The sequence below is a fragment of the Trichosurus vulpecula genome, chromosome 4, assembly GCF_011100635.1.
Source record: "Trichosurus vulpecula isolate mTriVul1 chromosome 4, mTriVul1.pri, whole genome shotgun sequence".
Classification (NCBI taxonomy): Eukaryota; Metazoa; Chordata; class Mammalia; order Diprotodontia; family Phalangeridae; genus Trichosurus; species Trichosurus vulpecula.
The window spans coordinates 217,369,584-217,393,283 of NC_050576.1; the positions used below are offsets into that span (position 1 = coordinate 217,369,584).

A 23,700-nucleotide genomic window follows, 5' to 3' on the forward strand; every position below is an offset into this window, starting at 1 on the left:
AGTCTTTCCAGGTTATCATGAAGTCTATCTGCTCCTCATTTCTTACAGCACCATAGTATTCCATTACCTTCATATACCACAACTTGTTCAGCCACTCCCCAATTGATGGGCATCCCCTTGATTTCCAATTCTTTGTCACCACAAAAAAAGCTGCTATAAATATTTTTGTACATACAGGTCCTTTTCCCACTTGTGGGATACAGCCCTAGAAGTGGTATTGCTGAGTCAAAGGATATGCACATTTTTATAGCCCTTTCAGCATAGTTCCAAATTGCTCTCCAGAATAGTTGGATCAGTTCACAATTCCACCAACAATGCAATAGTGTTCAAAATTTCCCACATCTCCAGCATTTAGAATTTCCTGTTTTGTCATGTTAGCCAATCTGATAGTAGAGATGTCGTACCTAAGAGTTGTTTTGATTTGCATTTCTCTAATCAATAGTGATTTAGAGCATTTTTCATTTGCAAAAAATTCTTTTGATTTTTTTGATTTTTGATGTCTTATAGAGTCATTAGCTTCCACTTGCCCAATTCTAATTTTTAAGGAATTATTTTCTTCAGTTAGCTTTTGTACCTCTTTTTCCATTTGGCCAATTCTACTTTTTAAGGAGTTGTTTTCTTCAGTGGATGTTCTTTTCCCATTCGGCCAATTGAATTTTTTAAGGAATTATTTTCTTCTGTCAATTTTTCTCCTTTCTTTTCCAAGCTGTTGATTCTTTCTTGCTTACCTCTCATTTCTTTTCCCAATTTTTCTTCTACCTCTCTGATTTGACTTTTTAAAATCCTTCTTGAGCTCTTCCAAGAAGGCTTTTTGGGCTTGAGACCACTTCATATTCAACGTTGAGGCTTCAAATGTAGGTATGTTGACAATGTTGTCTTCTTCTGAGTTTGTGTTTGATCTTCCCTGTCACCATAGTAACTCTCTATGGTCAATGTTCATTTTCACCTTCTGCTCATCTTTTTTGCCTATTTCCTGGCTTTTAAAGTTGAGCTATCCAGCTGGAGCCCAGGGAGCACTGTCCCAAGCATGTTGTGCTGGGGGCCAGGGGCCTGGTCCCTGACTTTGTGTGCTGGGGCCTAAGGTGCTGGCAGCTGCAGGCTGTAGGGGTCTGGCAGTTTACCTGATACTGAGCTGGGGTCCTAGTGGTGGTGTCTAGTATGTGCTAAGACCAGGTGGGGTTTTTCTGCATTTTTCTGGGGCTACACTGAAGCACATGGAGTTGTGGCCCCTGGAGTTCTCCAGCTCATCAGATAGCCATTTTGCTTTCTGGCTCTTCTTTTTCTTTGCAATGTTTGCCACTTTGTTGCTCCTCAAAGAAGACAATCCATCTCTAGGCTCTCAGCATTTTCTCTGGCTGTCCCCATGCCTAGAATGCTTTCCCTCCTCATCTCTGCCTATTTCCTTCAATTCCCAACTAAAATCTTACCTTCCACAGGAAACTTTTTCCAATCCCTCTTAATTCTAGTCTCTTCCCTTTGTTCATTATTTTCTCTGTATCCTTCATATAGCTTATTTGTACATATTTGTTTGCTTGCTGTCTCCCCTATTAGAAGTGTTCCTAGAGAGCAAATACTGCTTCTTTTTGTCTCCCCAACACTTAGCACAGTGTCTGGAATGCAGCAGATACTTAATAAACGTTTACAGACTGTGTCATGTAAAAATGATATATGAATACTACTGATTAAGACAGTACCTTCTATCTTCCCTCTTCACCTTGATTCTGAAGAAACCACAAGTGAATCTCTCAAACTGCTACCTAGCAGAAAATATTTCACTTGTAAAATAAAGTTTTTTAAATTAAAACTTAAATGCATAAGAAAAAAAAACTTACATATTAAAACTTAAATATAAAATAAGAAAAGAAAAAAAAAACCATGCACAGCAGAACATAAGAGAGGATTCAAAATATATAGCAATAAATTTCCATTTCAAGAAAGCTTATACATTAAGTACTATGTGCTGTGTTCAGAGCTGTCCATCTTTTCTTTGCTTCTTTGTAGGTTTTCTTTTGTTCTCTGCTGTACACTTTTTACTTTGTTCTTTTTCCCCCTCCCTCCCTCCTCCCCCCACCATGCTACAATTAAGCATGGTTATATATGTGTATACATACATATATACATATATACACATACACACATATATAACAAATGCTTTCCCTAACAGGTTCTACTCCTAACCTTTGTCTTTATGTTTGTGTACCTCTCATTTCCTATCCCTCCTGATTCCTCTACTTTACTTCCACTCAGTACCTTGCCCTCCTATTACTTAACTTATCCCACCTCCAAGGATCCCTTCCATATCCTCCCACTCCTACAAATATAAACACCCTTTTATAAGCCCCTTTAACCTATACCCTCACCCTCCCCTCTAAAGATCCCTTCCTTACTCTCTCCCCCCACTCCTTAACCCTTAGTATTTTATTTCTTTCTAAATTTAGAAGATTTTTATACTCTTCTAGTTGCATATGTATTCTTCTCCTCTTAAATCTATTCACCATGAAAGTAGCTTTCCAGAACTAACAGCCCTCCTTCCCCATCAAATTCCTCTGTATTAGTTCTTCCTCTTACACCTCATTTGTATAAGATAATTACTCTTTTGGGCCGTTCCTGAATGGTTTTACTTTTTGAAGTCATATCATGCTCAGGCCAATTCCAATCTTTCTTTTGAACTACCAAATTACTAATAACAATCTTGGGCATATGTTTTATATTTTTCATACATAAAAGGTAAAGTGTCTGTCTTTATTGAGTCTCTAGTAATTGGTCTTTGGTATGTACCTTACATTTCTGTTGGCTCTCGTATGTCAAATATTCTATTAAGTTCAGGTTGTTTTTTTTTTTTAAACAAAGTTCTGAAAGTCTGACAATTCATTAAATATGCCTTTTTTTCATTCAGCATTATGCTTAGTTTTGCCGGGTATGATATTTTCAGACAGAAGCCCAATTCTTTTGCTCTTCAATACATAGCATTTACATATATAATATTATTATATCACATGTTAATATATGAGTATATATAATATGCATATTATATATAATCATATATTAATATATGACATATAGCATATATAGTAATATACAGCATAACTTTTAGTGCTGCCACTTCTGGGTCTTGTATAATTCTAACTGTTGGCACCACCATATATAAATTGTTTTTTTTTTCTTGTTGCTCATAATATTTTATCCTTGAGCTAGGGGTTTCAGAATTCGACTATAATATTCCTGTAGGTTTTCCTCATAGGACCTCATTCAGACGGTCAGTGGATTTTTTCTATTTCTACTTTTCCCCCTTGTTCTAATGCTTGAGGAGAATTTTCTTTAATTATTTCTTGTACTATTGTATCAAAATTCTTTTTTTGACCATAGCTTTCAGGTAGTCCAATTATTCTCATGTTTTCTCTTCCTGATGTGTTCTCCAGATCAGATGCTTTTCTGAGGTGTTTCACATTCTCTTCTATTTTTCTATTCTTTATATTTTGTTTCATTATTTCTTGATCTCATAATTTCATTGGCTTCCCCTTGTCCAATTCTGATTTTCGAGGAGTCATTTTCTTCCTTAAGATTCTGGATCTCCTTTTCTAATTGGATGACTTTCTTTTCATAATCTTGTTTTTCTTGGATTGTTTTTTTTTCTTAGTTTTTCTTCAATCTCTCTCTTTGATTTTTAAAGTCTTTTTTAAGTTCTTCTATGAATTCTTTTTGGGCAGGTGACCATTTGACATTACTCTTTGGGGTAGAAGAGGGTTTCTTTGCTTCACTATCCTCCTCTGAAGATGAACCCTGGTCTTCTCTATTCCCACAGTAATTTTCTACGGTTGGATTCTTTCTGCTTTGCCTGTGCATTTTTTTTTAACAACTTAGTTTTTATAATCAGCTCTAGTCCTGGTGATGGGAGATGGTGCCTCTGGCCTCAGATCCTCCTTCAGTTCTCCTCTCTTTGAACCCAAACCAAAACCTCTAGCCTCCTGTAAGTGCCCACAGTCAGCAAATGGTTCCTTCTCATCCTGGCATCACCACAGCACAGCTGGGTCTGGTGTTCCTTGTCAGTAAAGGTCTTAGTTCCTGTAGCCTCCCAACTCAGCTAACCCCAATCCTTGCCTCTTGCTGTTTAAGTGGTACCTAGCCTGGAGGTGTTTACTCTTCACAGGGGCCAAACCTCATCTTTAGATCTTCTCAGGTTGTCCCGGGGGACTCCCATTCAGCCCCATCTCTTACTGTTTGCCCTGAGGTGCTGTTTTATTTCTTTTGGAGAGGAAAATCTTGCATGATTGGAATTTTCTGACCTACTCGGCCATCTTCCCAGAATCCTCTTGCAAAATGAAGTTTGAAGAAAATGTCATTCAACTGGTCAGCTGTTTCTTGTACATATCCAACTCTAATTTAACAACTGCCTCTGGCACACTTAATAACTTTGGTTTAAAAAGGCGTGTTTATTTTACCACTTACTGCTAACAGGACAACAGGTATGAAACACACTCTAACTTATTCAATAGAGTAACAAATTGCTGACCTAAACCAACCTCAGAACCAATTTAGAATCTTAACTATCAGTTTTCCATTAAGTAAGTAAAATTTGCTGATGAGCCCAAGAAATGTTGCTTTCTGGTCAAAAATACAGGGATATGATGAATACTAATACTCATATTATTTTTTTAAAAATCAGAAAAGAACTAGAACAGTTAGAACAAAATTATCTTTCACAGCAATGGGAGGAGGAGAATTCTTAAACAAGAGACAGAGGTTATGTTTGTAACTATTTACATTGCCAAGCAAAACAAACTAGCTATGACCAACCAGTACGTCTCATTGTATGTCTTGATCCCAGCACTGCTCTGTCAGGAGGGAGAGGGCATCCTTCATTAGCAATTCTTGAGAATTATGGTTGGTCACTACATTGATTAGAGTTCTTAAGTCTTTCAAAGTTAACCATTTTTACAATATTGCTGTACAATTTTTTTTTCTCCAGGCTGTGCTCACTTCACTCTGGGTAAGTCATTACAAATCTGTCAAAGTTTTTCTAAAACTGTCCCTTTCAAATCCTTTGAATCAGAGATTCAATTATTAAGCAAGTTGGTCAATAATAAAAAAAGGCTCCATATACACTAAAATATTTTTACAACACTTTCCATAACAGTAAAGGACCAGCAGGTGCCCAACAGTGGAATGTCTCAATAAATCATGGTACCAGAATTTAATACAATACCACTCTGTCATAAGAAGAAACAATGAACATATCCATGATAAAATATGCTTCCCACCTATTAAGAGACAGATGATGGACTAGAAGCTTGTACATTGAGATATTATCTTTCATGGGCAATGTTGAGGATTTGTTTTGCATGACTATGCATGCTGACTACAAGGGAGGTTTGTTTTGTTTGTGTGCGTGCATAGTTTAATTTGCCGGGTGGGGAGAGGAGGAAATGGAAGTGGAGAAGCAATATGATGATAGTAATGAAAGAAAAAAGAAAAGGACAAAAGTATTAATGAACTAGTAAAATTTTTAAAAGCACAGGAGAGGAAAAAAAGAAGTTCAGAAGGAAACACCAACAAGTAGGCTAACTTTGGAACAAATTTGTTGAATTTATTCTATAATCTAAAGGAAAAAAGTTGGGTGGGCAGGGGGGCAGAGTGGAGAGCTACCATATCATATGCAATCCTCTTTTTTTCTGTTCTTTGTATATGGAAATTCTTGTGTGTGTTGGTGTTTGTGAAGTTCAAAATATTAGTCAGTCAACAAGCATTTATTAAGTGCCTGCTATGTGCCAGGCACTGTACTAAGCATTGATACTGGATACAAATATCAAAAAGAAAGAGGAAAAAAAGACAAATATAATGAATACGGAGAAGCATGGAAAAACTCATAACCAATGCAAAATGAAGTAAGCAAAACCAGGAAAACATACATAACAATATAAATGGAAAGAACAACAACAAATAATTGAAACTGAATGTTGTGAGACTGCAATGACCAGGCTTGGATCCAAAGAAGAACTATGAGGATGTACCTCTCTCTCATCTTTGAAGAGATGGGGACCAACTGTGAATATGGAATACTGCATATGATGTCATGCTGAACTGATGTGCTGGTTTACTTAGGTGAACTTTTCTTGTCTTTTGTCTTCTTTGTTATATGTGATGGAACTTTGGGGGAAGAGGGATACGGAACGTACTGGGAAAATGGTGTTTATAAAAACAAATCAGTAAATTTTTTTTACATATATTATATATATATATATATGTACATATGCATATGTATACACACATACATATATATGACTCTGACAAATATGAAAATAGTAACATCTTCCTTAATGTGGCTGGCATACATGCAAATTGGAATAACAGATTATTGTTCCAGCCCAGACCTTATTCTATTGATCTAAATGAGATTTATATTAGGTACAGGTAAAAGATGCTATCTATTACATCCCTTGGCTGGAGCTAGAGCCCAAATTGATGATCAACATGTATTTATTTAGGGCCAATTATGTGCACCAGTTGATGCACCAGTTAGTATACATAGCAGTGTACTAGGCTATGATTTGAGGATACAAAGACAAAAATGAAATAATCTCTGCAGACAAGGGACTTTTTAATGGCGAGAATGTTTCAAATGTCTCTTTTGTATGAGGTTCATCTTCCTTCAGTGACGATTAGGCAGGATATGTTATTTCTGGTGGAAGCTGGAGAATCTCTGTTTTTTAAAATGTAGTATGCAATTCCCTTTCTTGATTTCTTGCAGATGAGGAATAAGTCTAGGTTTTTCCAATGTCTTTCCTTCATATCAAAAGCCTTCCTCCTGGCAACTTGAAAAATCTGTCACTTATTAGTGAAATGGTGTCATTTAGTCTTGGAATTTGAGGTCTGGGAAGTTTTTTCTAGCAGCAATTCTATCAATCAGTAATTTGCTGTCTATATTCTAAAAACACACACAGACACATAGATGAAAGAAAGCAGGGGTTGCTCCATTTCTGTCCCTGTTTGCCTAATGTCTCTAGTACTGTGCAAAGAAAACTGCACAAAAAAACTGAAATGTTTGTTCATATGTGTATATACGTATGCACACAAACCTATATAATCAATACATACCAATACATTCATATATCAATACAAACTAACAATTACTTAGCATATATGTGCATGAATGTGTACTGTATAAGTCTATATCTATATCATATGTATATATATACATATATATACACATATACATGCACACATATTAATATTCCCAAAGGAAAGTTTTTTCTTACTATAAATGACTAAAAGAAGGTAAAGCAACTATACATACATGTATATATATATACATATATATATATATATATATATATATATATATATATATACACACACACACATAAGTACAATAATTTTTTTATACTTTTATAAAACATAAACAGGACAATCTCATGGTCATCTTAAGGGTAGGGGCCAAGGAACTTACAACCAAGGTATGTTCATCCTTGAAGTCTTCCAGACTGCCTCTCCATGACAGGTCATAAGAAAATTCATACTTACCAATCCAGCACTCTAAACGGGCACAGGGAGTTGTCTTCACCACATCCGGAGGATCCACACCTACATTTAGGCACAAAACTAAGGCAACGCTAACCGTCTTCATCTGGGAACACAACAGAGAAACCAAAAAGAAAAATGTTTTCATGTGGACACTGAGATCATCTGTTTTCTAAAATCAGAGGACACAGCTCTGCCTTCACATTTTAGCAAAACTCTTCTATTCATCTCAAAAAATCTTTATTAAGTGACTACCATATTTACCATGCTAGGTATTGGGGGGTTACAAAGATGATAAATGACATCTAAGAGCTTATAATCTACTACATGGAACATAACTTGAATTCAGGTAAGTATAACACAAGGTAGAGTGTGATACAGGCAAAGAAAAGTACAAGACAAAGCACACTGGCAACCTGAAATAAAATACTTCTAACAAGAAAGGATCAGAGCTTTGTTAGATTGTTGTTGCTGTTTTTAATTAAAGTCATTCCATAAGGAAATGCAGGAAATCCCTAAAACATATAAAATATAGACCAATCTTGTTCCAAAAATTCACATGTAAGACAATTTTTTTCCTGAAATGATAATTAGGTTCCCAGGCTGGTCCATAAAAATTTATTTAAACCATAACACAAAAATACTATATAAATGTACATTCGAAAATAGTAGAAAACAATATTGTTAGAAACACATAATATAATCTTTCAGTCCTGCAACTTCTGGAAATAATGAGAATGTATCAGTGAAAATTCACTAAAATAGTATTATTATATTTGAGGCTCACTCTCTTTTGCTCAATCATTTAACTGATATATCTCCTGTTATTCTGTGCTACCTCAAGTAGCACCCTCTCAACAACTGGACTGCCCAGTAAATTGGAACATGGTAGGTGGAAAAGAATCAGAAGGGATTGGGGGTAGTCATTTCTAGTCCAAACTGGACAAAGCGTATTTGTTTGCAATTATTTGCATTTCAGCTAGGATTAAGGTCAGTAATAAGAGAAGTTTCTTCACCAATTTTTTGAGATAAGGCCACCTGTTGCTTTTAAGCCATGGCCTCCAAAGCCCTTTTCTTTTCATTAGTAGAGCTGATAGTACCTAAAGTACACACAGAACCCCTATGAGAACCCACATTGGTTTTCCAGAGGGATCTCTTCTGAATGAGGTCTGAGAAAAGAGAGATGTTGCTTGCTCCTCTTTTTAGCATGGAAGCATATATGCAGGCCTGTTTAATGTCTAAGAGTTTCTTTGACTCTTGTGCACCACATTTTCCAAGCTCTATGGAATTCTCACTAGCACCACAGCTACTACCGCTGTCACCAAAATCATAATCACCATCGTAGTAACTAACATTTACATAAAACTTACAAGTTAGCCAGGAACTTTACATATATTATCATATTTAATCTTCACAATAGCTCTGTGATGCAGATGCTATTATTATCCCCATTTTTTACGTGAGGAACCTGAAATTTAGAGAGGTCAAATAACTTGCCCAGGCTATCCAGCTAAAAACTGTCTGAGGCACTTTGAACTCTGGTCTTCTGACTACAGATCCAGCATTACATCTAGATGCCTCAAATCATTCCGGTGTTCTGTGTTCCAATGCTAAAGTGATTCAGTAATTTTGTAACCTATCAGAGTACTTTACCTTTTCAGGGAAAAGGGCACCAACAAAGTGGGCGTAGGTAGAGGTGAGGATTGTGTTGAGAAGGAAGAAGATTTCAGTTTTTCTTTATTTCCTTCAAACACAAATACCCCTTGGTGGAAGTATTTTGAGGTACCAGACAGCCACACAGGTAGGCAGCTTACAGAGAGCATAACTGTCCCTCAGAAATACAAAGATAATATTTACATTTGTTACTTTCTTTCAAGTTTCAGGTCTCAAGATTAAATACTTTTGATGTCAAAATAAAAATTAACTTGATGCTCTTGCCTCACAGGATTGAAGATAAGTAGTATGTGTGCTCAATAACTGCACCAATTGCCCAGAGAGGCAAGAGACAGAAAAATAAAGAAAGAGAAAAGGAGACTCAAAAGGGGATGTCAAAGTAACGCTTCCATTTCCCCAAAGTGTAGACAGTAGCAAATAGCTTGCCTACCACCTTCAATTCTTTGCAGGCTTTATATAACTAAACTGGGTAGTATTTAAAGGATCTTCTGAAGCTCAATGATAAACAAGCTCACAGAATTAAATGAGAGAGTTAAGGGATCAACCAGCTTAGAATTCGGTATGTTGGGCATAACTCCTTCAAATGGAGGTTCAGACAGGATCTCATTAATTGAAATTAGGAAGCCAAGGGAGTAGAGGTTTTGAATAGGAGGCCAAAGGAGTAGAGGTGTTGAAGAGGAAACCAAAGGAGTAGAGGCGTTGAATACGAGGACAAAGGAACAGAGGCATTGCCATTGTGGGAGGGTTGCTGGGGCAGAGGTGGAAAAGTAGTTGAAGGGCAGAGGCTGAGCTGGGTTTGAAGTGTTGTCATTTTTATTTATATTAGCATGGCCTAGCCAGAAGTTCTAAATAACTATCCAGTTATTTAAGACAAAGCTGGGGAAGTTTATATAAAAACTGATGCAGACAGAAATGAGCAGAACCAGAAGAACAATTTATATACATTAACATTTAAAACACAAGAGATACTGAAAGACTCAGGAACTCTGATCAACAAAATGACCAGCCCAATTCCAAAGGACTAATGATGAAATGTACTGTCCACATTCTGACAAGGAAGGGAGAAAGACTAAGAGTAATGAAGGAGACATTTTTGGGACATGACCAAAGTGGGAATTTGGTTTGCATTTCTATGGATATTTGTTATAAGAGTTTTGGTTTTCTTCCTTTTTTCCTCCCGCAATGGAAGTGGTGAGACAGAGAGAAAAGAGATTCTTGCTAAGTGAAAAAAAAAAAATAGTTTAAAAGTCTGAATCCTTTCTTCAACTGCCCTTTATGAAAGATAATTTTATTGCACTGTGGTCAGCAAAGAGTGTGTTTAACTCTTCTACTTTTTTGCATTTGTTTGTGAGGTTCCTAGTACATGGTTAATTTTCATAAAGGTGCCATACACAACTGAGAAATATCTATTTTGCTTTCCATTCTTATCTAGTAATGGTCAATGATCTAGCAAATTTAACTTCTAAAATTCTATTCGCATCCTTAACTTTTCTTATTTTTCTTTAGATAAGAATCTACTAGACCTGAAGAACACATTGAAACCCTCAACTATTACTTTGCTGTTGTTCAGTCATTTCAGTCGTGTCTGATTCTTAGTGACCCTATTTGGGGTTTTCTTGGCAAAATACTAGAGTGGTTTGCCGTTTCTTTCTCCAGCTCATTTGACAGAGGAAGAAACTGAGGCAAACTGGGTTAATTGATTTATCCAGGGTCACACAGTGTCTACGGCCAGATTTGAATTCAGGAAGATGAGTCTTCCTCGCTCTAGTCCAGGAACTTTATCCACTGCACCACCTAACTGCTAACTATTATAATTTTTGCTAACTCTCTTGTTAATTAACTTCTCCTTCAGGTAATGTATATGCAAGTAATTACTGTTATTAGATTATTCCATTACCTATGGTGCCTTCAAGCATATTGTTGGGGGTATCACTTCTGCATATCACTCCTCAGAATGTGGACACCAACCTAGCTGCACACTTGAGAATGATAATCATGAAAGAGAAGCCATGCCCTTCTTTGTTCCGGCAGTAAACCCAGAGAATGCCTCTTCCAGGGTCAACAAATGCAAGGCCATGTGAAGCTCCATTAAGGAAGAGATGCCTTAACCCAAGACACAATCTTGAATAATGGGACTTTTCTTATGTTAATGGAAAGGAAACACAGATATCCAGGGTTGTATTTTCGAATGCTAAAAAGGCTTGTCATTCTTCTATCAAATAAGGTTTAAAGAAAATAAGGGGAAGGGAGAGATGTAATGTAGGGAATGGGAGATATAAGCAGGGGCAGAGACTTGCATGGGTAATGGTTTAGGCATTCCGGATAGGCAGTAACCCCTGCAGTACCCAGCCAATGGGGAATTCAAATGGGGGACAGGGATAAAAAGCTATGTATTTGTCTTAAATGGGTGTACCTACTTGTGGGTCACCCATACCAAGAATGTTAAATAATAAGTTCTTCCTGAATTCACTAATGGCCCTGTGGAGTTCTTGGTAAGACACTTGTTTCTTACAGTAGCTACCCTGATGCTTATTTCCCTTCATCATGTGTTTTTATTCTTGCTTTGAGACCATGACTGTTACTCCCTGCTTTTTTTAAAAAATTTACCTGAAGCATAATAAATTCTGTTCCATCTGCTAATATCAATTCTGTGTAAATCTTGTGAACCTGGATGTTGGTTAAAGGAAACAACAGACTAGATAATAAAAAGATTGTATTATTTATATATATTAATTCCCATAAGCATAGCCAACAGACATACATGTATGAGATTGAGCCAGAGAATGTCTGACTGACTTGTACAGAAACATGAACAGGTTTTATATTCTTTAGAACAATCACAATTCAGCATGTTACTTAAATTTATGATTCTCAGGTGTGTTTGACCATAAAGACAAGGATTTCCCTTAATTGAATAGAGTTGTAAATGATGTTGACAAAAGTCAGTTAAAACTACAACCTAGCATCTCTGTGTCTCATTACATTCCATAACATAGTATATACCTGTAGAATATTAAGCAAGGTGATCTCTCTTGGGATTAGGGTCTCATCCCTTAATGACTAACAAGGGTCAGCCTAGTCTGGCTTTGTTGACAGAGATAACGGTATTCCCTGAGCAAACTTTTAGAGAGAACAAAGAAGCCCAGGCCCTGGATCTTCATCCAGTTACTCATTAATTCAGGCTCTGGGTCTACTTGAAATGAAAAATGATATAAAATAGTATAATATTTTCCACAATCTTTATATTTTCAGTGTGCTTCTTGTAAATATTGATAAATTCTGCTTTCTAATCCACTTTGCTAACCTCCTCCTCCTTATCAGAATACACAACCGGTTCACATTCACTGTTCTGGCTCTGTTTTCCTCCTAGACACCACTTTTCTACAATGGAGGCCAAGAGAAAGAACATAATCAGCACAACTAATCTTTGACTAAAGTGGTCTCTGATCCTTACACTTTCTTTCTCTGTTTATTGTTATTTCTCTGTTTATTGTCCCCTTTTAAGATCAAACTTCTGAAGCTAACATTTGTTGTTTTTTTTTCCTATAATCTCCAAAATGTTGTCTTGGTCCCTATGCCCCTGTAAGAAATGGGAGGAGGAGTTTTGTTTCCACAGAACTAAAGGTGTGCTTCCCCGCCCTCCCGCACCCCAGCTTTAGCAGAAACCAGGCCTCAAGGTCAGGTGAGAGGTCAGAGGCTTGTACACATGTGCATATTTTTTGAGAAGGCAGTCTAGGGAATTAGAGAGGCCAAACCCACTTGAACCAGTTCAAGCTTATCTAGGGTTTGGTCTTGGTCAAGAATCCAGGCCTACTGATTTGCATAATTTGCATATGTTAAAGAGGGAAAGTAGGGGAAGTAAAAGAATACAGTTTAATCCTAAACCAAGACAAGGAAAATCTAATTAACTTCACTTTTGCTTCTGTATGCTTATTATCCTATCTATATAAACTGTATAACCTAGGAAAACTACCTAAAAAACAAAGATTGTAAACTAACCATGACTCTAGCAGGAGTGGAGGGAATGGTTACCCTTGCTCCTGCAGCTGTATCAGTGTGAGTGTTCCCGTGAGCACTACACCTGCTCACGGAGCATAACAAAATGCTTTTCTCTGCCCATGCTGGTGTTGAGTTCTTTGGGTGAGAATAGGCAAATCACATGGATTTTCCTAAGGTCAAGTGAAGGGAAATAACAGGCAGCGGAAGCTCGCCTGGCTTATTCCTGGATCTTGTCTTGGGGTGTCTTGTGATCCCCACTGCGGTATAAGAAGACTACCACTCTGGACTCCCTTGGGGATCCCTGTGGTCTGCACAGCTTTCTTAAGGGGATATCACTTGAGACTTCCAGCCCTGCCTCAGGAGCCTTGTGATCTTACCACCGCCCTAAGGGGCCATAACTGGGGTCTTCCTTAGGGTCTGACCCCTAGAAGGCCCTGTGATCCCCACAGATTAAGGGGTGGCTACCACTTGGTCTTCCTCTGGGAGTCCTGTGGTCTGTACAGCCTTCCCTAGGGATTATCATAGGGTTCTTCCTCAGGACTTTGGCCCTGCCTAGGAAGTCCAATGATCCCCAAATTTGGGGAAGTCCAGTGAACCCCAAAACCACGTTTCTTACACCCCTCTTCCCGCTCCCTGTCTTAAACTGTTTCTCTGTTAAATTTAATGTATTTCTACACCAAACTAGATGTGTGTATATTCAACTTTCCTTTGTCCAACTGCGATAAGAGTGAGGTATGTGATATGTCCACTGCCCTCACGTATTCCTCAACAACTGTACCCCAGTTATGCAGAAAGGGAAGTTCCTAACTCTTCCCTAGTATATTTCTTTTTATCTGCCTTTTTTTCCTCTTAAAATACTGTGCCCTGCCCCCAAACAGCAACAACAACATAAAAGCTAGAGTCTCTGTTTGTGTTACTAACTATGACCCTATATGACCTTTTAGGATAGTGTGATTTCAAAGAAACGCTTGTTTCTTCTCCCCTTTTTAGAATGTTAAGACTTCAAAATTTGGCCCTTCTCAATTGTTTAAAGATACATAACTTTCAAGGTAACATAAAAGCCAATGAAAGCAGTTCAGTCCAAGTTGGGACAACAAATGTACATCCTGCTTTATGCTAAAAAGACACAGGAAAGTATTATATAAATATGATATTATCATCTTAAAGCTGGCCTGCAACATCCTCTACATTTTTCATGGGCTGCCCAACATCCTTTGGCAGGCACAGTTTGTGCAGGCCTGTCTTACATGCTAAAATGAATGTGACCAACCAAGCTAAATTAATAAAAATAACAGCCATTCCTTAATTGATAAACAGTCAAAGGATATGAAGTTTTCAGAAGAAATCAAAGCCCTCTATAGTTATAGAAAAATAGAGACAACAATGCATTGTTGGTAGAGTTGTGAACTGCTCCAACCTTTCTGGAGAACAATCTGGAACTATGTCCAAAAGGCTAAAAACTACACATACTCTTTGACCCAGTGATACAACTACTAGTTCTATATCCCAAAGAGAACAAATAAAAAGGAAAAGGACATATATGTACAAAAATATTGATAGTAGCTCTTCTGGTGGCAAAGAATTGGAAATTGAGGGGACATCCATCAATTGGGGAATGGCTAAACAAGTTGTTGTATATGATTGTGATGGAATACTACTGCGCTATAAGATGGCAAGCAGGATGGTTTCAGAAAAAACTGGGAAGACTTATATGAACTAATACAAGGTGAAATGAGCTAAAACAGGAGGACACTATACACAGTAACAACAATATTACAACAATGATCAACTATGAAAGATTTAGCTACTAGAATCAAGACAATGATCGAAAGGACTAAAGGATCCATGATGAAAAATGCAATCTACCTCCAGAGGAGAACTGATGAATTCTGAGTACAAACTGAAGCATACCTTCTTCACTTTTGTTAATTTTCTTGCTTTTTTCCCCAACAGTGCTAATATCAAAATATATTTTACCTCATTGCACATGTATAATGGCCATCATATTGCTTCCCTTCTCAGTGAGTAGGGGAAGGGCTGAAGGAAGGAAGAGAATTTGGAATTCCAAATTTTTTAAAATGAATGTTAAATAAATAGAAGAGTGGAGGGGAAGATAAAATAAGATGAATGAGACCTAAAACCTAGACTCCAAGTAAATTCCAGAAGTTAAGCAAGGAAAACAAACAGTAAATACTTTAAACCAAACTAGTCCATTACAAAAAAGGTCATTATTATAAGGAAAAATAGATAAATTGATGTGTGGATTTTCCAAGTTGCTTCATAACTATGGACCTCAATTTCTATTTGTAAAATGAGAGAGTGAAAAACTTCTAAGATCCCTTCTAACTTCTATATTCTGTCAATCTATGATTCAAAACTTGCTATTCTCAAACTGGATGGTAAGCCCCTTGAAGGCAAGACCTAGGATTGCATGGCTTTGGTAAGCCAGCACTCAACCTGGTTTACACAATAAAAGGTAAAGAGGGAAGGGGTAGAAAAGAGGCAAATGACTAGCTAAAAGATTATTAATGCCTATTTATACCTAATCAGCTGCAATAAGGTTATCTCTATCTAAATGAAGCTAAGTAAATTCATCCCAGATTTCTTTATCAATATTTTACACCTTATTTGACCAAAACAATAAATTGTTTTAAAAGTAAACATTTGGCACAATAAAACCTCACAATAAAAATACACATGGAAAGCATGAAAATCAAATCCAAATTTTTATTATCATGACATTGTCTAAGATCTCACCTTTGCATACAGAAAGTGCTTAATAAATGTTTCTTTAATGGATGAACAAATGACTCAACCCAAAGAAATAACATCAATTACCCTTGTAATTGACTGATTTCTTTACTCAGAACTTGATAATTAAATGATATTTTGTAATTTTTTCCTCCCATCTTACTCTGAATTCTTCTCCAGCTAACAGCTGAGCTCTAAAAAGGAAACCAAAAACAATATTGTGGTTCACCTTATTTATGTCCAAAGTATTCAGTATTCCCTTGCTTGTCTGAGGCAAAGCCACCCCATTTCTCAACATCCCCGAGAGTATTCATTAAGATTCAGAGCAGCAGGCAAAAACTTTCAGTAGCACAAAAACCACACAAATGTATAATTTATTAAGTAAGCCAGTAACTAGAACATACAGCACACCTTAGAGTAAAGGAAGAAAGAAAAATCCCAGTTGTTGAAGGGGATAAAAATTCAGTTTGCTCGATAATACCAATCTTGAATATTGTTAGAAAGGCAAAAATTACTAAAAATCTAAACAGACTGCATATCAAACTACATTTTTGCTCTTGAAAGCTTACAGTCAGGGATGTTGTACAACTCAGTCACCACCATCAGGAGCTCTATTCTATTAAGTCAGCTTCCTAGGACCTAAAGCAAACACAAATGTCAGATTTTCTCAATATCTCCCTGGTTTCATTTCATACACATAAACAAGAAGAGCTATACACTCTGTCAAATGTTCAAAAGGATCTGTAATCTCATCAATTTGGAGTTTATGAAAATCATGCCCCACTCATCCCCGCCCATCCTGTGTAACTCTTGTTTATGTCCTCCATGACTTCACCACAAGGATGAATACGGCGGCCTTTCTCATCTGAAAAGGGCAATAGCGGCACACTTTCAATTATCTGGCATGCCTTCCCTTCCTATCATATGATTCCATCATGGCAATTTTACTCCTGTTCTTCCCTGATGTTCCCCACTGGAAAATCAAACACAACTACCTAAACACACCATACTCTCCTCCATTTGTCCTCTGTGATATTCAGTACAACATTGCCTAAAAGCAATCTAGTACACACTCTAGTACTCTGAGGCTAATTCACTGTTTACCTGTACTGTTTATCCTCAATAGATATACAGCTGGACAAGTGCTATAGGTTGTCCATCTGAATACACATTGTAAGATATTAAAACATTATATGTGAGCAACAGACATTCATCATCCAATTGGTCTTTCTAATGTGATGATGAGGCCATACTCCTCCGAGCCTTTAAAGAGGCTCTGCAATATTCTGAGGTTTAATGAAATCTGCATAATATCATCCACACGTAGCCAGCCAACAACAATTCTTCAAGTTGGCTATTGTGCTGAATTTCCTCCATCAGGAACAAACTCCTTTGGTAAGTACATATCTCTATGTTTTATGCCTGACTTTGTTGAGGTTTAGGGAGGCTGGGACCCTGAAATAGCAACATGAAGGTCTTGCCCAAATGAATTCAACCCAAGCTTTCTTTCAGCCAAAGACAAGATTTATTAGAATACCAACAGAAGGTGGGCACAATTCTAAAAGTCCGGTTTCATGGAGGTAAGATGGATCTTTTATACAGAAGACTGTGGGAACAGAGAAGGGGTCTAGATGGAACTAAGGGAGTGGAGGTCTAGGGTAGGGCCAGGTGCTGGCAATAAAAGGGCAGTTGGGAAGGGCTGATTGCCCCAGGTGAATGCCAGGGTCCAGAGCCACATGGGAAAGTTTTGTTTTGTTTGGGGTGGGGGGCTCCAGATTCCAAAGACATGGTATTTTTCTTCTGGGGTTTCAAATCCCATCCCCATCAACCTAATATATATGATCAGAGAATAACTGAAGAATTATTTCTATTGTTTTATCTTTCAAGGTACCACAAGTGATATTTGATGTGAGGTTGGAAAAAGATACTAAAAGGCACCATTTTTTTTCTATAAGATCAAATTTTTTCATAATCAACAAACTACAAGCACAATAGATTTTTTATAGTCTCCATATATTCCAGTCAATTATGAAATAGCAAAGTCATGATTCATTTTTGATTTAGTGTTTTTAAAAGCCCGAGTGTTCTCTATTTAATACCCTTGTGGAAGATATCCATGACAAATGTGCAAAATGTTTACTAATAAGGAAAGTAATAGAAAATAAAATTCAGGTAATGCAAAGTGGAAAAAAAAAACCACAAAATTTGGAAATAAGAGTATTCCTTGATTATAGCCACATAAAATGTGCATATAAGCATGTTCAGGTACAATCATTAATAGCAACTCTTTTTTCAGCAATCCTGTGGATGAAGAATAGAAGTATTGTGACTCCTGTTTTATAGATAAGGGAACTGAAGGTCAGAGGGACTGTAACCTATACAAGGTCAGGCAATTATAGCTGCAGTGAAGGGCTCAAACTGGCTAAATAAGAGTCAAAGAAATCTAAGAAATCAACACCAAATAATGGGAGAAAGGGCAATAGTCAAGAAGCCTAGAAAAAAGAAAAGGTAAAAAGGCTTATTTTTCTTTAACCTACCTTAGGAGCTCTCTTCCAACCCCAAATTTAACCAGTGACTTACCAAAATTGTGTTATATCTGTTTTTCTTTAAGAGGCAATTAAAAACTATATGTTATTTTGCTTCTTTTTGCCTCATCCAATATTTTCTATACCTTTAGTTTTTTGTTTTTTTACTTAGAGATGATGTCTACACTAAACACAGCTGGGTCAGAGAGAATTCATGCTGGAGTAAAGCAGTGTGAATGTGCTAACTGTGGGAAAAATTTCAACAAACCTAAGGGTACAGAAATGACTCCATATTGGTAAGAAATCTTATATCTGTTTTGAGCACGGAAAGAACTTCCACTAATTTCTAGCTCACAGAAGTACCCCTATGTAATAGCAATTTAGGCCATGTGACCTGCTTATGTCACAGAAAGCCTAAGTCACATGTGGTGGGAGGAGGTTCCTGAGAGGAAAAGGAAGCTATGTCACAGGAAACGGAAAGGGGGGGAGAGAGGGGGGGAGGGAGAGGGAGGGAGAGAGAGAGAGAGAGAGAGAGAGAGAGAGAGAGAGCGAGCACGAGCATGTTATGGCTGTTAATGGCTGTTGTGACTGTTAGAGCTGAGGTAAAGCAAGTCAACCTCTGACAGGTGAACAGACTGTGACACCTATACTATTCTCTGTTTTTGGGAAGACCCCAGCAGGGTCTTGGATTTTGGGATGGTGAGGCTCCATGTTGTGATATTATTTATCGACTGCTTTACTGCTGTGATGAACTGGATAGATGGATTATGGGATATGGTTCTCTGGTGTCAGAATAAATGGTTTACTGCTTCTACCTTCTATGTAGAGAGTCTCGTATTTTTTGCGATACAGAACCCCTTTGGCATTTTGACAATTACCTTCTACATTGTTATTACTGGCTTCCTGATACACTGTATGAAGAAGAAATCCCCTAATATGACAAAAGCTTCATTTGAAACTCATGAATCATCAGAAAACCCACACTGGATAAAAATGTGTTGACTATGGGAAAAGTTTCTATTACAAATCAAATCTTAATACATGTGGAAAAACCCAGTTAAAGAAACAGACTGATTTACATACTTCTCAAAGAGCCAATCAAGCAGGGAATAATACAATTTTTTTCTTGATTAAAAATTAATCTCATTTTAATGTGATAAATAACAATATAAAAATTTCTTGTGTCTAAATACTGATTTATTTTTAAATTTGTCTACGTAAATTAAATGTTTGAGTTACATGTTCTATTCAAATCTGAACATAGCGAATGCCTGTATTTTCTAACACTGTTTTAAGAACACAAACGTAACGATACTTATTTGTAGTTTCTTTTGCAACTATATTTTAATGCAACATCTATTTAAGAATTTTTTATAAAATTGGAGATTTTTTTTAAAGTATTCAAAAAGCAAGTTGATTTCCTAGCTAGAAAAGGTGAAAGAACCAGAGGAACTCACAAATTATAAGGTAGAATAAAGTATTCTTTAAAAGAACAGAAGAAATACTTCAAAAGAATCTCAAATATGAAGAATCTAGGAGGGAAAGGGAAGAATATCATGCACAAAAGAAAAGGAATGCAAAGGACTACTGAACCACTGATATTATGAAAAAAGTGCAAGGCTCTTCCCATGCAGAGTAGAGCAGAAGTCTCTAAAGAGGCTGTAACTAAACTCCATGGAATTCGAGAACACAGGCAACCAGGAATGAAAACATCATCTTTGTGGACACACAAAGAAGACACAAAGAAATGCCCTGCAGAGGAGTTCAGAGGTGTTCCAATCTTCGACTAGAACACTCTGAGGGTAGGTTCTTCCACGCATTCAGAACAAGATAAAGAGCACCACAACTCATTCTCCATGATTTATTTGGGGACAAAGAATAGAATCAAAAGAAGCTAAGAAATCACTTATAGAAGTCATGGGGGAGGGGAGAAGGGGAATGAAATTCCTAGTTGTATTTTTCTTTCTTTTTCTTTTCCCCTAGAAGGGAGAGAAAAAATGCTGTGTCCAAGACACAAAAAAGGTTAAGAACCCATGCTCAAAGACCCTCAAGTTGCAAAACAGCTAGTAGTCTATATTGGTAGAGGGAGTTTCCTCAAACAGAACTCCTTATAATGGTGAAATCCTAAGTCTAACCAAAATATATTATGTATTATGTCATATAAAGACTAGCCTATATTAAAGTACAAACTAATTATTCTTTTATATTCCTCTGCTTACATATTTCTAACAAAAATGATCAAAGAGTTTCTTATTGGTTAATTTGAGATGTCTTTAAATTGATATAAAGGTTTCTAGTCATTGTGAATAAATCTTACTTTAAGGTCAATGTATATAAATGACCACCCTCTTTGCTTATAGTTTAAGACAGTCAGAGTTAAACTTGGATGTGCTGGTGTCCATGGCAGAGCAACTGAAAAGTGATTAAATCAAAAGTTCTTTTTAGAAACATGAAGGATAATCTTTTCTTTTTTTAAATGAGACAACACATGTAAGGATTTTGAGTCTGAGGGAGCTAGAGAAATTTTTAAATGATACACAGGTATACCTAGTAATTCAAATACATTTTCATTAACTCCAATTAACTTCAATTTCCTCCAAGTAGATCTCATCCAAAATAAATGATTAGCCTTGAGAAAGAAATATAAAAAGACCCTAGCTTGTGATTTTTTTCTAATCATTCCACCCTTCTTAGAACATTACTTATTGGACAAAGTTCAGCTTCTGTAATGGGAACATCAACTCTTTCCAACACAACCAGACAGAATGGAGGAGTAGGAAGAAGACCAGAAGACTGGGAAGACTTCTATGAACTGATGCAGAGTAAAGTGAATAAAACCAGAATAATTTATACAATGACAACAACATGATAAAGGTAAACAACTTTGAAAGAATTAGGAACTCTCATTAGCATAATGACTAACTATGATTCTAAAGGACTGATGATGAAACAAGCCACCTACCTCCTTAAAAGGAGATGAAGGAGTAGAGGGGATATTTTTTTCTGATGTGGCCAAAGTAGAAATTGTTTTCATTGTCTGTATATCTTTGCAACAAGTTTTGTTTTTCTTTAGTTTTCAGTTAGGGGATATGGGTGAGACAAGAGGATAAGAAAGTAGATTTTACTGATTGAAAAACATTAAACAAAATTTTAGAAGAGAAATAGGATCAGTTACAACGAAGAACAAAGGAAAATAAAAATTGTAGTCAGGAACTGACGAACTATTGCCAAAAAAACCCAGCTGAATCAATCCTCAGAAAACAAGCAAAGAATTTCTGAGGGAGGACAGCTGTTGACCCTTCTGTAGTATGGCATATGGGGTGTGTGAGTTGTTTAGAGAAGACTAGCACCTCTGGTGTGGGGGCTTGCTGAGCCCTTTTCAAGGCTGCTTGTCTACCTTTGGTGTCCACCTGATACCCAATTCTCACCTGTGGCTCCAAGAAGCTGTAGCATGCACAGCAGCCATACCCTAGTAAAACTGTCTAGGTAGATGGACTAAACCAAGTTGAGGGTAACAGACAGGCCTCAAACTTGTTGGTGAGTTTCAGGATGTACCCCAAGCATGTAAAGACATCACCTGGTGGAATGCGCAAATGAGAACAATTTGTTTACCAGCCTTGAAGGCAGCTGAAGCAGGCTTGCTTTGGATTGCTTAGAACTTGGTCAGACATCAAAGACACCAAAGTCATTCACTGCATTCCAAGCCATTGCCATTTTATCTTGCCACTGAATTTTGATGACTCTGGAAGAGACAGTGAGACTGATAACTCTGGACAACTCTGCATCACCTAAATCCAATTCACAGGCAAGTCAAGACATCACCCTGTGATGTCACTGGTCCTCTTCAAAAAGGAAGAATGAACAGTAAGGCATATGCTTCTTGAAGTTAAAAGAACATGAAGATGACCAGGGGCAAAAAAAAAAAAAAAAACAGGTGCTAACTTGCTACAAAGGGAAGTCCTTCCCAGGAGAGGAAGCTTATCATGAGCAAGACAATACAAAGCCTGAAATGAAAAATGGGAAAAGGGCATTTTTAAGATGAAATTCATTTTTTCATTCAAGACAAAACTGCTGTCAGAAGAAAGCCAAGTACATTAAAGACCTAGGAATCTTCACACACTAACAAAACAGCTACCCCCAAAAAAATGTTTCAGGGATTTTTTTTTTACTTGTAGTTTGCCTGGTCCTTTTGAGGACTCCCTTAATGAGACAATTATGAACTCTGAAATACTGGTAAAATGAGAAGCAGAATTGTTACAAAATTACAGCAATTTCTCTTGCACAACTGCATTTCTGTATGTCTGTCAAAATTTCCTTGCATAAGTCACAACACCATTAGGGATCCCTTCCAGGCTTCATGGAGTTCTTCAGGACCCTATAATCAAAAATAGATGGAATAGAGACAGATAATGTATGAAAGAATGATCCAACAGACAAATGGGACCCAATGAAAGCTCCTATGAAAGAAACATAATCAAAGTTATGTTTTAGAAAGACTAATCTTGGGGAAGGAAATAAGAATGATTAGAGATGGTAGATAATGGAAACAAACCAACGAGAAAAATAATACACTAACATAATTGTATTTATTTAAAAAATAATTCATGGTTGTGGGAATGAGGAGGAAAAGGAGAAAAGGATATTCTCATAAAAGAAAGAATCAAGAGTACTTGGGCAGTTTGAAAGGGATGATGGAAAAGTATTAGCCAAAAATGACTCAAAAGTTATAAGCCTAGTTTTCTAGAAAAATTCAATGATTTTCCTCCAAAACTTAAAAGATATTAGTAAGAAAACATTGAAAAACCAGTAGTGTAAATTTCAATCAGCTACAAATTTAGACTAAACAACACATCCTATTAGTCACTATTAAAGCAGGCCAAGGACCTAAAAGTACTTCAGATTATTCCAAACTGCTAGCATCCCACTGAAAAACTTGCTTTAGTGGAATGTGCGTGAAGGGGAAAAAGAAAATCAAAGGAAGACAGATTTCTTCTCATGTAACAAAATTTTACCACTTCTCATGTAATAAAAACAGTTTTATGGATATAAAATATATATCACCTCATCTGATTCTCACAGGTATATAGAGTCCAAGTACTTTTTCCTACTTTCCTACAGATGAAGAAATAGGCTCAGAAAGGTTAAAAGACCTATGCACCAGCACAGAGCTAACATGAATGCAAGTCTTTTAATTCCAAAACTAGTGGTTTTAGGGCAGCTAATTGACACAAGGGAT

At 36.8% G+C, this 23,700-nt stretch overlaps 1 protein-coding gene across 2 annotated transcripts in view; it reads right to left on the reverse strand.

Moving 5' to 3' along the window:
- RPTOR (regulatory associated protein of MTOR complex 1) overlaps nt 1–23,700 on the reverse strand; it is a 547,756-nt gene that overhangs the window by 459,519 nt on the left and 64,537 nt on the right. For both annotated transcript variants that reach the window (XM_036753902.1, XM_036753901.1), the window contains exon 2: nt 7,519–7,621. In XM_036753902.1, the coding sequence (XP_036609797.1) occupies nt 7,519–7,621 (103 nt within the window). The remainder of the gene's footprint in view (nt 1–7,518; nt 7,622–23,700) is intronic.